Source organism: Apteryx rowi, unplaced genomic scaffold (genome assembly GCF_003343035.1).
Source record: "Apteryx rowi isolate R43461 unplaced genomic scaffold, aptRow1 scaffold_77, whole genome shotgun sequence".
Lineage (NCBI taxonomy): Eukaryota > Metazoa > Chordata > Aves > Apterygiformes > Apterygidae > Apteryx > Apteryx rowi.
Window position 1 is genome coordinate 2,418,877 of NW_020451060.1, and position 14,431 is coordinate 2,433,307.

Here is a 14,431-nt window from a genome sequence, read left to right on the forward strand (position 1 = left end):
CTCAGTGACAAGTGGCTAGCCAAAAACTGGCTAGTGTTGAGGTTATCTGGACAGCTGGGATGACGGTCTGCAGTCCTTCAAAAGGGAAGAATGGCATTCAGTTTTTACACAAAATGGGAAAGACCATAAACTGATACTTAGTTCACAAAGAAAGTATCCTGGCAGTAACACAACACAGGAAATTGCAACAGTCCAGGTGAGGACATCAGCTCTGGCACGGTTTTAGACCACAAGAAAATGCCCAGTGGGAAATCATGGATGGGTGAGACCTGGGTGAGCAGGTCCAGTTGTCTCCAAACAGGTGACACTGAAGCAGTGACAGAAAGAGTAGCAAAGCCCAGGTGAGCAACAGAAGTGAAGGCAGCAGAGGCCACATCTACATTAGAAAATAGCATGCACCAACAGAAACAGATATGTAGACCAGGAGCTGGTACTGAAGATTTGACACCTTTCCATATGCTTTCAAGGATTTTAGCCACAGACCAGTTCTAGTCATTCCTGTGGAGTGCATGCCCGCTAGCTCCTGGAATGCTCCCAGACTGCTCAGTGAGGTGACCCAGTGTGCTGAGCAAGGCTAAGGAGAGATACACTTCAGAAAACATATTCCTGACCAAATTTAAACTATACTGTAGATGCACTGAGGAGTATCTCATAGCATGAGGTCAGAGTGGCAGCTAATGTTTCTGACCAGAAGGAGGTCACTAAAGCCTACAAGGAGAACAATTTCACTGGAGTGATGTGGGTGACCAAAGCAGGGGATTAAAGAAAGCCAATGAATGGGAGCTAGAAAGTAAAAAGGTTTAGAAAGACCCATAGTAGATGGAAGTGGAGGAAACAAGGACTTTCTAAGGGAGTAAGTAAAACTGAAGTTTCAGAACAGAACGGAAATATTGAGTCGATGAACAGCAAAACCAAGACATTTCATGATACACTTCTGAATTCATGAGATGCATGTGTGTGTGGGGGGGCAAACCTTTAGAAATTAAAATATACAAGAGCTGAAATCACTTTGGTGAGATACATACACACATGCATGCACATGGAGAGATCCTTTAAGATCCTCTTAAGATCCTTTACAAATCCTTTACTTAGGGACCTTCCAGAAAAATTGTTACAAGAGGGAACTGACATCTTTTAAGCAATATACTATATTGTTTTATCACCCTGTATAATCACTTGTGTACCAACTCTTTAGAAATTTGTTTTCTTTATGCACACAAAAAAAATCCTGCTGAGCTCAAAATACAGCCATAAATTTGCGATTAGCAGTTGAACCATTAACATTGCTCTAATCATCCTTTTCATTTAGGACATCTGTTTCTAATTAAGAGATTGCATGCAGCTCTGTGAATGGTCAAGAACCATCCAAGCATTGAGTACTGGGAAAGGTGCACTCAAGCACTGCTCCTGCCAACATAGCCATGTAGTCCAATAGCCATTATAACGTTCACTGAATTAAATAGAAGGGCTTGCAAGACTAGGCCACCCAGTCCTTATTTCTGAGCATTTAAAATCAATCATGGAATAAGAGTTCTTTCAGCAGGCTGCGCCACTGTCCAGTTCTTATTAGTGTTTTCAAACCAGCCTTGTTTTAAACGGAGGTTTCCTTGATTAGCATTAAAATCGTGAAAATAATATTCACAATGAGAGGAAAAAGTACTCCTGGCAGAAAAGGAAAGGAGGCTCCAGCTGAAAAAGGCACCTTAATCAATACATGGGATTACCAAGTGAAATAGCAGTACTGCAGGCAAGACAAAACACGTTTGATAATGTTCTTTGATAACTTGTTGCTTTTTCAGGAAAATTAAATCTGATATTTAAATATACTAAATTGTTAAAAACTATATCAATGCAAGCCTGTATATAACACTTTGAATTCACATCTATAAAGTGCTTGGTGTAATCAAGTTTGTTTTCCTGCCCATCCTAACTGCAAAATCTAATTAAGGTTGCTAATGAAATCATACATTTTACCAACCATATTGACTTAAAATCAATACAAGCATATTTCATGCAATACAACTGTTTAAGAACATAACCCAAAATAATCTCAACAGCTGTAAACTGCAAATAAACACAAACCCATTCTGAACAAATACGGTAAGTCCTATATGGTAGTGACCAGGCTCAAACACAAGCTCACGCACATGCATAATTTTGCTGTAAGTTCACAGTATTAAATATTTTATTTCATTAAAGCCTCCATTGAATATACTAGTCAGCTAACAAATTGCAATTTCTAACAAAATTCCTTACAAGACAAGGTTAAAACCAGCAAAATTAAACTAGAAATATATTAAAATAAAAAAGCCTCCTGTATAAATTTGTGTGGTGACCTAACGAAACACACAAGTGGCCAAGGGTCCCTTTATTAACGGAAACAGTCATAAGTGGATAAAAGTGGCAGAGAGGGAACAACTGTCTCTGGCAACTCTCTTCATTCATCATAAGCAGAAGGAAGAAACCTCCAATTACTTTTCAAACAGCAGAGGGAAAGGAGGCATAAAAATCCCTATTAGCTGAGAACAGACCAGGCTGGGCACATTGGAAGTGCTTCATGACAGCTAAGAAAGGAAGCTAGTACTACAGCGAGGGAACCCCAGACAGCAATCTTTCTTTTACTCTGGAGGCAAGGAGTCTGGTAAGAACATGGTGATGAAGAACCTGGTAGAAACAGCAAGAAAAGCTGCCATCATGAAGTCTAATCACGATTTCCAAAACACAATTCAGAGGAGGTAGCTCTTTTAGAGAACATTAATACAGAGAAAGACAAAAGACTTGAAGCAACTTTTCTTAAATGAAAAGTGGTTACTTCTTTCTCCATCTCCTCTCTGCCACTCACTTTTCAAGCACTTTTTCAAGCCCTTTGCCAAAATGTAGCTGAGGGTAAACACAGTTTACCCACTTCTAATTTGAGCACTGTAGCATTTACCCATTTGCTGTTACTCTGCTTGGACCATGAAACAGGCAGGTTTACCTACTTTCCCATTGCTTAGCCAGAGAAAATTCTGCAAATGCCACTGTAAGAGCAGAGCAGTTCGATATTACACAGATTGGTACTAATTGCTTCTACAGCTTCCAACTTTCACCCAACAACAGGCCACACCTAGGAAGGACACTAACAAATTGAAAAGGCAAAAACAGTACTATGGATCAGAACAGATGAAGGAAACACTGCTTACCCTGAAGAAAGAAGATGAGAAAATAGACAAAGTACAGAGATGAGTCCTGGAGAAGGTGACCTGAATTACAGCAGTTCATGGGGCGGTACCCACGGAGGGTTGCCCTCCAAGTACATAATTAGTGCCAGGCCTGAGAAAACAAACACTGTTACTAAGTTAATGCAGTGAAGGGGAGAGGGGGAGCTTGGGAATTGGGTGGACAGGGCACAGAGGGTACATTTTCTTTCTTAATATAGGAGGAGCAACGGTGGAAGAAGCAGACTTTCCTCACCCACAGCCAAGTCCTGGCGAGAATCAAGAGAAGCCACTGTAGAGATCAACTCAGAAGATCACTGCTGCTTTGGTAGAGTGGCAAGGCCTGAACAGTGCAGATAGCTTCCAAGGAAAAGCAATTCTTCTTTAAAAGGTGAAGAACAAAAGTTTTCTTTCCCCTCCCTCCTTTCCCCGACACCTCCCAAATAAAGTGTAGACATTCACCCCCCACACTGAATTTTAGCTACCTTCTGTGTGGCTGAACATGCCAAATTTATCCTAATCTACACAGAAGAATATTATTCCCATTATGCATTATGTTGTTATCTGTAAAAATTAAACAAAATACAGTATTAAAATAGATGGAAGATGACCGATAAAGGGATTAATGTCTAAACTGTTAAGATTCACTCTAAAATTCATAATGTGTCATGAAACTACATATATAACAATGTACTTAAAACTTTGTTCTTCATCTTTAAGGCCATTTAATATTGAAGAACCCTGTAGCTTTAGTTAGGCTGTGCTGGCACAACAAAATACACCTGGAAAGAAGCAGTAGTTGCAGGAGAGGGAAGAAAGGAGTGTGTAGCCTGGATGGCTCCTTCAGAAACTATCTCCACTAAAGAGGAAGGAAAGACAAGTTAGATGAAGTGGTTGGGGGCAACATTAAAACACCAACTGTGAAGAAAAGACTGGGAACAGACTTTGCTTGTAAACCAGAACACTAACAGCTGCCTTTATACTTCACCACAGTTAATGAAGACTTTCATAATTGCTTTAGTAGTCAAAATTAGCATATCCCCACATGATATATATATGTATATATACATAATGTATATATACACACACATATAAACCAAAGGGGTCAAATGATAACTCTTGCCAACACATTCCAATTCAATTAAACAGAAGTTAAACAACATCTGTTTAAGACTGCACAGAACGCAACTTTAAGGTCAACCAGCCTTTAAAATGACAGACTTGCAAGTTGCTAGTATAACAACATTGAGTGCTTCTCTTAAGACACATGGGTTCCAGAGAAGAACTTGTTATATTCACTTCATTATAGATTAATGTAGCTATGTGTTAAAGTATGTTTGTGTTTAAAACAAAAAAACCAAGTGCGCGCATACTTATTGTGCTTGCGCCATTCCTGAAAGCTGGCAGTCTGTTATTTCTAACCAGCAACTTAACACATCTGCAGTGATGGTGTATCTTGCCTCCAAAATGAGGCTTAAATCATTGAAGGCCTTACAACACACACACAGACAAGCATTATATTATGAGTAACTCTGTGGACGCTACTTCCCATTTCTATTTTCTTGCTCTTCCCACCTGAGCTGTTCTTATCCAGCCTAATGCACTGTCACATGCTTCCTCAACCTAAGGTAACCTATAGAAGCGGGAACTCACTTAAAAAAAAAAAAATTCAACTCACAGAATACAAAATACATTGACAACCAACCGCTTAAACAGCAAGAGATCAGAAATTAGAAATTAAATCACGATCTTCAGTTCAAACAGCAAATAGTATTACCAACAGATCCATGGTGTGATAAACTAAAATTAAAGAAAAGCTTCCTAAAGTTTTGACCAATAGCTGAACAGATCATTCTTCATCAGAAAGCAAAGCTTTTATCATTGCTACTGAAGTAGTAACCGGATGTTTAAACCTACTTATATTTAAAACAGAAAAAGCCTCAGTACATTTCCTTTCAGTAAGAAAATATGACTGTTGACATACACTTATCATGCATCCTGAACAGATCTTAAGCCATTCCTCGCCACAGGAAGAACAACTAAAATCTCCCTACAAAAAGTGGAAACACTGGATGTATGTCTGAACACTTTAAAAGTGACTGCTGTAATTAAGCACAACTCTTCATGAAAGATCATCAAAGAGTGCAGGGAAAAAAAAGTATGCCTCAGGGGTAGAGTCTTTCTTCTGTGATCTTCCTTACCTCCCACATCAATCTGTGAAGAAATTATATCCTACTTTATAGGAAAAGCAATACCAAACCCAGAGTTTGTTGCACTGAAAACAAAAACAGGATCTAGTGAGAGCTACCCACCACCTGCAACTTGTGACTATGCAAGAGAATCTCTTTTCCCATTTCAGCCAGCTTCTGTGTTAGCATCCTCTGTGTACTCTGCATCACCTGTCTCCTTCAGAGCAGTTCTCTGAAGCAAAAACTGCTTATTAATCTGTTCAAAGGTCTCTATTTTTAATTACTCTCTTTTGCACCACCATAAGCCATATTAATCTAAGACCTTAGGTATTTATGCAAGTCCATTCAAGGATTCCCTCCATCTGCTTGTTGTTACTGCAGCATGGCAGGGCTACTGAATGATCACAAGTAAAGTTAGGGCTTTTGTTCATTTTTAGGAGAGTCAACCACAACATTTTCTAATCAGATTGTTTTGTCATTAGCTAGTAACTTCGGCATGTTGAATGCTGCTCCAAATGGCAGATGTTGTGCTACACGGCAATACTGCCCATGTTCAGAATGAACGTTTGGGCAAGAACAAAAGTAACATCCCTCCAAATAATGATTGATAACTGAACTCAATCCACCCTTATTTTCTGGGTCTGTAATAAAATCAAGTCTCTTTGAAAATTCAGTTTTCCTAAAAGCTACAGCTGTTGAGTTAACCTAAAGCCTCAATTGCAAACAAGTTTAGTAACCAAGAACACAAGGGTCAACAGTAACATTCCTAAAGCTTTTGTGTGTTTCAAATACAAACAGTGACACATTTTAAGGTCAAGTTCTTTATTTATAAGTACTTTGGAAAATGGACAACAGAGAAAACTCTGTGGAGCAGGAAATGGAACTCCTGCCATAATGTAAACAAGCACCAAGGAGACTGCCAGCATCACAGTGAGTACATCATATAGCCTTGCAGCTAATAAAAAGGATTGACCTAAGGCTACACGGATTCTGACCCCTCAAATCTCCCACATGAGAAAAAGCACAGGTTCTGTCTTCACTTTCTCAGTGAGTGAACAAGAGAAAGATATGGTCACAATGAAGGTACAGTACAAGTCAAAGCAAAAAATGCATATTGGCCATCACATTTTTCCTTCTTAAGCACTAAGCGTTTTGTTCTGACATTCCCCTTTGGTGGCACCAAACACCAATTCTTTTAGAGGTGGTTATAATACAAAGCAAGTCATTTTTTCCCATCCATGATCAGGGCCCTGACCCAGTAAATTTTCAGCCACCTTGAACATTCCCAAGCTTTATACTGGCTCTATGCCTGCCACACATGATCTTGCTCCTCCTCCTAGGTTAACTGAAGAGATCACCTCACATTGGAAAAGAAACTGGAGAAGAAAAGGTATATTTTAAAGTCCACACAACAGGAAATGATACACCATATTTTGTGCAAGATAACATTTCTCTATTTTGAAAAAGAAAAACAGAGAGTGTGTGCGGGGGGGGGGGGGGGGGAGGAAGGAAAAATATCAAGAAGCAGTCATTTTTTCTAAATGAAAACATTCAAAAAGATTTTTTTCCCCAGCAATACTCTTATTTCTCCAGAAGGATTTAAGTGGCTAAGGAGCACAGATTGCAAGGGAGGGAATAAAAACACAAACCAAAGCCCCATCTACACATATCTGCTAAACTTTAAAAATTGTCTTTGAATGTGGCACCTTATTAAAAAATATATTTGTAAGGAGATTAGTCAAGCAAAAAAATTGCTTCTATCTTGATATTTTAAAATTGAATACCAAAGAATGAAAACATTTAGCACTCTGATGTAATGGTAAAAATTTAAATACTTACTGCGTAAGAGCCTATGAGGAATGCAGCATTTGCTTGTTTTTTCTGATCAAAGCCAGTATAATGAATTATTTTCTTCCTTATCAATGAAAATGACTGTATCGAGAAATGAACAACAATATTGTAATTTTGCAGTTTAGACTTTTTATGCCTTCTTTTATAAAACCAGAGAAAAGTTAGGCTGGGCACAATTCACCTACTCTCAACCACAGGTACACAGAGCACCAAATATATTGTAGGCTAATTCCTCAATAGCTTCAGAAGAGTCTGCTGGATCCCTCATTAAATTGTATCAGTATTTTTACTAGCATCCAGCCTGAATCATATTTGATGTAAATTACACTGATTTTGTTTTTCCTCTCTAGATGCAATCGACGTTTCTGACTTCTAGTCCTATGCAACAGATATGCATTTATGAGAAGTAAATACTACATGGCATTCTTAAAAACATCACAGATATGTTAAAGTCTTAACTAATTCTGAAAACAGAATTTAGACTTTTTTTTATTTCTAAAGAAATACTGACTCTCCATAAATTAGTTTTCTACTAACAGCTGTTTCTAAAATACTACTTGAGCAGAAACACTGGAAAATACAATATTAAACTAAACTACTTTGAAAATATTTCTAAACCTTCCAAGAAATAACTTTTAAAAATTTCACAACAGTGCTTGCCATACAGTTTCTCTAACTAACTTAGAAAGGGGGTGGAATGGCACTGTTGATAGAAAGAACAATGACATCTGCGATGGCAGCAAAACCTCTGCACTAACCTGCCCTTACAACAAATTTCAATGTGCTTGAAGCTGTACATTTCAAATGATCAACTGCAAATCTATCATAAAAGATCACTATTTGAATAACAATGTTGCTCGCTCAGTTATTCAAGACACTCAAGACAAATAAACCCCAGATAACTAACAGTAGTAGGGTTTCATCAATCTTAACACACCTCCCTAATATCACAACCCAGCATATTCAAAAAGATTATAATATAGTTCTGTATTGCTGCAGAGTACCCTGTTAATAAAAATCAAATAATCTTTTCTCAGGCAAATCTGTTTGTAATGCCACAGGCACAAAATGAATGTGAATCATGCAAACTACAACCAGTAATATACACCAAGGAATGGAGAAGAAAAAAAAATTCCCTGTTAAGCTATAATGTTTTGCATACTTCCCAATTTTAACAGTTCAGCGGCAGTTTCAAGATCTAAGCACTTTGGAAGAGGCAAACTGTGATTCACATTAATGCTAATAAGCTTTTTATCTGCCTAACAGGTTTTGTACTCCAGCTTCTGTTAGGTCAACTAACTTGCAGTGGTTCATTTTAATTAATAGAGGAGCTCTCTGTTTTAAAGACACTATGCTCTACCAAGAGTCCAAATCTGAAGATTACTGAGCACCCCTCAGAGATAACAACCTTCAATTCCTGCAGTGGGAGTGTAACAGTCTGTTTCAGGACCATGCCATAAATTCTATCATTTGAAGATCAAATGTTGCTTCTTACAGATGTGATGTCAGGATCAGAAGAGAAACCCAAGTCAAACACAAGCCATCTCAAATAAAAATATGTTGCATTGTACCCTCAAGCTCACTCAATATTGGCAGATCGCCAAGGAGACTAAATTCCAGAGAAGAGAAGCTTTACATTGAAAGAAGTCTGTACCCACTTAGTAACTATCTTCCAGGAGTTTAATATCTGTTACCAACATGATGGTGCAACTTGCATCTTTAAAGTAAACAGTTTTTCTCTCCTGACCCTCTTCCTCCCTAAATGCATCTTGATAAAGTTTAACATGCACATTCAAAACTTAGCTTGATGAGGAACCCAGGGAAGCACTTGAACAAAAAACTTTGGGCCCATTTGCTTTTCTTCTTTGAAAAGGCAAGAATATTGAATAATAATAATAATAATAATAATAATAATAAAAGTGTTACCTTTAACTTCTTATTTAGCTTGCAGCAGTATCTGTAGACCATTGCCAGATTGAGTGGTCCAAAATCTGCATAGAAGCTTGTAGGAAAAAGGGGGAAAATTGTTTGTACATGAACTCTGTAAATGCCTTCTTTTTTTAAAGTGAATGGACTAAGCAAGAAGTAATAATATATACATGCAGGATTCTACACACAAGACTGCCTTCTTGCATTCATACTATTTTACTGGAGGAAACAGTTCTGTCATCTTTCAATAGAGACTAAAAGAGACACTTTTTTCTGTTTTCCACACAAAACTACTCAAAAACTAACTGGAATACTCAAGGCTTGAAAAGTTGTCAGTAAAATATCACTCTGCAGCACTGGTTTAGAAACTATCTTAAGAACCTGAAAGCCTGACTTTGGAAGCCAATTAACAGTACCTCACAAATAAGGAAATAAGTTTGTATACATACATACAGTGTTCCTGGTACACTCTGGTAAAACACCTCAATGAAATAAAGATACAATACCTAGTACTGCTACAGAAAAGTGAATATAGACAGCAAAGATTCATTCACAAATAAATTTCATTGTATTTCAACTCTGAAATGAATTTAAAAAACAGTATGTCCGCGGTCAAAAATGTTTCAAGTATTAGTAGCATTAAAGATTACATACAAAGGCATATGCTGCTCACTACAGGGGAAATATATCCATCCTTGGCTTATAAAGGCTTGTATTAAGTTTGCCATTTTTTTCTCTCATTCTAGAAAGTTTAGACACTCCACCTAACACTTGAACAGCTAAAGACATCCCCTTTAGCTCAATACCCCAACACGCCTTTCTGCATAGATATTGTTGCAACATGTCCCAGTATCTTCCAACAAGAATTGTTATAATGAGAGCTTCTGCTTTGAAAAGATTTTTAAGAAATTCTGATGGGAAGCCAAGAAAACATTCTAAGGGTTATAAAACATTATGGCAGATAAGTTTGAGAGGATAGAACTTGTATAATTAATTCTATAATGGGAAAGATGTGTTTCCCTCAGCTACATTCAAAAACAGAATGTCAAATAGAGTGGTTCCTCATTACTCTTGTTCTGACTAATAAAATGACTCTACTTACTTCTCATATACAAGTTCATCATCTATGCAGAAATAATGGGTATTTGCAGCTCCACTCTTTGGTTTTTGGCAGAGAATTGCAAAATGAAGGCGATCTGAAATGCAAGAGAATTTAAAGCTTTTATATACACCATATTTTTCTGCAGAAAGTCTGAAGTATTGCTCTCAATGGAACAACTTTATATGGTTTTAAATGAACCACATCTTCCTTTAAGTATTACTGAGCTAGACATTATTATTTCTTGGGTGCTAGGTAACGAGGCACACAAAGATTGAGACTTTTGTTTAGGAGTGGTTCCTGTAATCCATGGCTCTTTAGTATTCTTTGCCAAACAAAGCATTCCCAGGAAAGCTGCCTGTTTGAAGACTTTGAACCCAACTTGCATCCATGCACTCAGGAGAGACCCACCTCCTCTTGGCAACAGCCTGCCACACAACAGACCCCAGCTGTTGCAATCCAAATACCAACCTCCCCCCCCTCCACCAAACACGAAATCCCCAAAACTTCCTAGCACCTACGTTAAACTAAACTGTAAGCAATATTCACAGTGAACTACAGACGCTTCCCATCTTCTGGTAAAGTGATGATTTTGACGATGGTGGTGTGAAATTAAAGTTCGCAGGGGACACACGCCTGAAGGATGAGGAGGGCGCGGAGGCGACTGCGCTGGTGCCTCTCGCCCCCGGCCGAGTTTCCCAGGCTTGGAGCAGGCTGCGCTTGGGCCCTGGCTGGCTATCACAAGCTGACCCCGGCAGCCTCTTCCAAGCATGCGTGCCAGCTGGCACCTTAGTTTTGCCCTGATTTGTTTTGTTAAGGTGAGAGAGAAAAAAAAAAATGCAACTGGTACTCATAGATATAAATTATTTTTATGGCTGTGAGAGCTGTAGCCTCAGTGAACTTTAAACACTGACAGTACTGCTGCTGTAAATTGCAGTGCTTGTGGTAATTGGTCAATAAAAATTGAGGCCTTGCAGCGCATAGCAGTATTTTTTTTTCCTCATGCTGAAAAAAAAATAGCTTTATAAACTATATGGGGTTCAAACGTAAAAGGAAAGATTTTATTTTTTGCAGAATTAGTTGCCTGGAAGAGACATATTTACTTAAATACCAAAACAGATCACCTGCATATAAATGTAGAAGTACACTTTTTCATAAAGGAGGAGAATTGTAACTCCTTTCTCTAAGAGCAGAAAAAAAATATATCTCTTTACGTCTTAAACCAAAATCCTCCACAAGCTCACTAGCAGTTAGAAATTGTTCCTTCAAAATAGACTGTAAAATATAACACAAAAATATACACCAAAGCAGGCCCCAATTTCTATCTCAATGCTCACATGCTCAACGCTCACCTATGTAAAACAATGTTGGGGGGGGTACACAGCCGATGGCAACACCAGACAGTGTATATTCAGTAAACATACGTTTTTGCAGAACACCAGGGTGACACCAACAGTTAACTTCTGCATTTACAGGTCAGATGCAAACAGTGGGATGCACACTAACTCCTGAGCAAGTTAGGCACCTACTTCCCTCCCACTCTCGGTAGGAGCAAGGCACCAAACTTAGTTATTTAACTACTAAGAGTCCCATCATGCACGCACAGTAGCTGCAATATGTAGCTGCTTTACCTGCTGAGGAACTTATGTTATTTCCAGCATTTACCAGAGCATTTCCTGAAAATAAGCCAAAGGGTCAAGCTGACAGAGTAACCCTGTAACTTTCTAAGTGGCTAAACCGGTCCATGCAGGGCAGCAAGGGTGGAGGAGCAAGGGCAGCAACACCCCAAGTGGATGCAACGTGTGTTAAGGGGAGAACTACAGAGAGGCAGTCCCGGAAACATGTTTTGGCCAACACCGTGTGTGTGTGTGTGTGTGTGTGTGGGGAGGGGGACTCCAGTCTCCCACAGCTCCCCTGCATCTCTCCCTGCACTATTCCCTATGCTGTGCCAAGACACATTTGTGATTCGCCAGATCAGCATCTACAGCAGGTATCCTAGGACATTAAAAAAAATAAATAAATAAAATTAATCGCTGGTTGAATTCCCCCCATCCTGAGTATGAGCACTAACATGTGCGTGGGAGGGAGAACTGGGGGCAGAGGAGGAAGTAAAAATAAGAACTGAGAGGATACGATATCCAGGGATTGTAAATAAACTGGCATTGCCAGATTAAACACATTGCAGCCCTAAGCTGTAATTTCACACGACTTCTAAACTGATTTAATGGCTAGCTGCCACCAGGTTCCCAATATGGGAAAGTTGTCTTCTGGGTTAGCTCCCTGAACCAGCTCCATGTGGGTCAGCAGCGGGAATACACAGCTAGCAGCCCTCCCTCTGCGGCACCTGTCCTTCAGACCAGTCTCATCACTGCAGAAGACTGGGCTCTTGGCAAATACAATCAACATTCGTACCTACGAATGTGTCTGTGCACAACAGCTGTAGTAGTAATAAAATTCGCATGCTACCGTCCTGCATACTAACCTCTTCACACAAACCTTACATAACTGTTGAAAATATAAAAGCACTGTAGAAAGAGTAATCCAAAGCCTCAAATACAAGAGCAGGCGGGGAAAAAAATATAAAAAAAAACCACAAAGAAATATGTTTGCATATGTCAAAGGACTAAAAGATTTTAGTGCTTTGCTCCATAATGTAGTGTTGATTTTGGAGTAACAGAATCACTTGCTTATTTGGGGCTCCTCTGCAAAAATAAGAATTCATGTTTCGAGTGAATAGCACATCCACGGCCTTTTGAATTGCTGTTGGCATTATATTCTGCACTGGTATCTTTGAATCACATAAATTGTTGCTATTCTTAAGACACCTGAAAGAATTTAGCTTAGAAACTCAAGTTTAATGAATTTACACAGCTACCTCACAATAACAGCAGTGTGTGTCAAACGCCATTACCCTGACAAGCTGTCCATTTCAGTGCACTACTAACAATTGCTCCCTATTAAGTAAACAGCAAGCACCATCATTTTTAGGTGTTTCCTACCGGGAGATTTTAAAATGGACTACACAGAGAAGTCTTTTCCCCTAAATGTATTTACCTTTCTACTGACTTAGCAGTCTGATATCAGACAAAATGATAAATTACTTGCTATGTCTGTTTTCACCCAGTTTTTGCAAACACATTCCCAGTTCTGCTTACAGTAGCCAAGGATTAGTACGTTAATTTTTGAACAGGAGTAATATACACTGTGAAATGAGCGCTCCTGCCTTAAGTATCTGATTGCAGGATCAGGGCTTATTACCTATAATACACTGGAGCCCTGATGAATTGATTTCAACAGGACTCCACAAAGGTTTGGACTGAAGGAGCGAGCCTTCCATTTTAATATATTTTTGTTTCCTTTGTTTATTTTAGCTTTTTTGGTATTGCATTTACATTTAATGTACTTAAACACTTCCAAATTCTTTCAAATTTCTGATAAAAGGTCACCCTCACACTATCATAAACTAACAGGATTTTTCCAATCCTCTATCAGAAGAATGAGATCCAGTTTACAGGCTGCTTCTACACTGCAATTAGAAGATATGATTGCAGCAGGTTAGCTATACTTCAATTACACTTAATTTTGTTAGTCTCAAATAACAAAACAGTTAAAAATACAGAAACATGGACTTCACTGCAGGGTATTAACTTCAGTAAGCATTCCAGGTGCAAAATAAGCCTGTATAACCCTAACTGAAGACTATGCTACCACAGCTTCACTGCTGCTGGTATACGAACTGGTGAAATTAAAGCCAATACAAGCATGTCCACACAAGCTATAATCACGCATCTGACTGCAGCATGCATACAGAAAGAAAAGCATTTTGCTTGTTTTTCAAATCAACAGTGTTTTGTGGAAATATCTGTGTAGAATACTGAGAGCTACCACTTCATAATCAGGTTTATGTAATTTTAGAGATGACATAAAATAATCTCCTCTCCTTTGCTCTCAATAAGCCTGATATTTCTAGGGATCTGCTGTAAAGGCCTTTGAGAAAGAAATGTCAATGATTCAAGAAACAACTAAATACTGAGCAGGCACTTACTGCGGACAACAAGACTGTATTCAAACAGCAAAGATTATTTCATAAAAAGAGAAATTCGGTATTTGATTGTTAAACAGATGCCTCACATGAAAAGTGCAGAGGAGACTGACAGTAAAACTGA

At 38.6% G+C, this 14,431-nt stretch overlaps 1 protein-coding gene across 8 annotated transcripts in view; it reads right to left on the reverse strand.

Annotated features, from left to right (window-relative positions):
• CDC14B (cell division cycle 14B) overlaps positions 1 to 10,814 on the reverse strand; it is a 39,207-nt gene extending 28,393 nt beyond the window's left edge. For 5 of the 8 annotated variants that reach the window (XM_026088503.1, XM_026088504.1, XM_026088506.1 and 2 more), the window contains exons 1-4: positions 10,787 to 10,805; positions 10,269 to 10,362; positions 9,164 to 9,239; positions 7,226 to 7,318 (exon numbers count right to left, since the gene is read on the reverse strand). In XM_026088503.1, the coding sequence (XP_025944288.1) occupies positions 7,226 to 7,318; positions 9,164 to 9,205 (135 nt within the window). In that variant the 5' untranslated portion in view covers positions 9,206 to 9,239; positions 10,269 to 10,362; positions 10,787 to 10,805. Of the gene's footprint in view, positions 1 to 7,225; positions 7,319 to 9,163; positions 9,240 to 10,268; positions 10,363 to 10,786 lie in introns of all 8 variants that reach the window. The other 3 variants (XM_026088508.1, XM_026088507.1, XM_026088501.1) reach the window with 2 other exon arrangements.
• Positions 10,815 to 14,431: the final 3,617 nt, after the last annotated feature.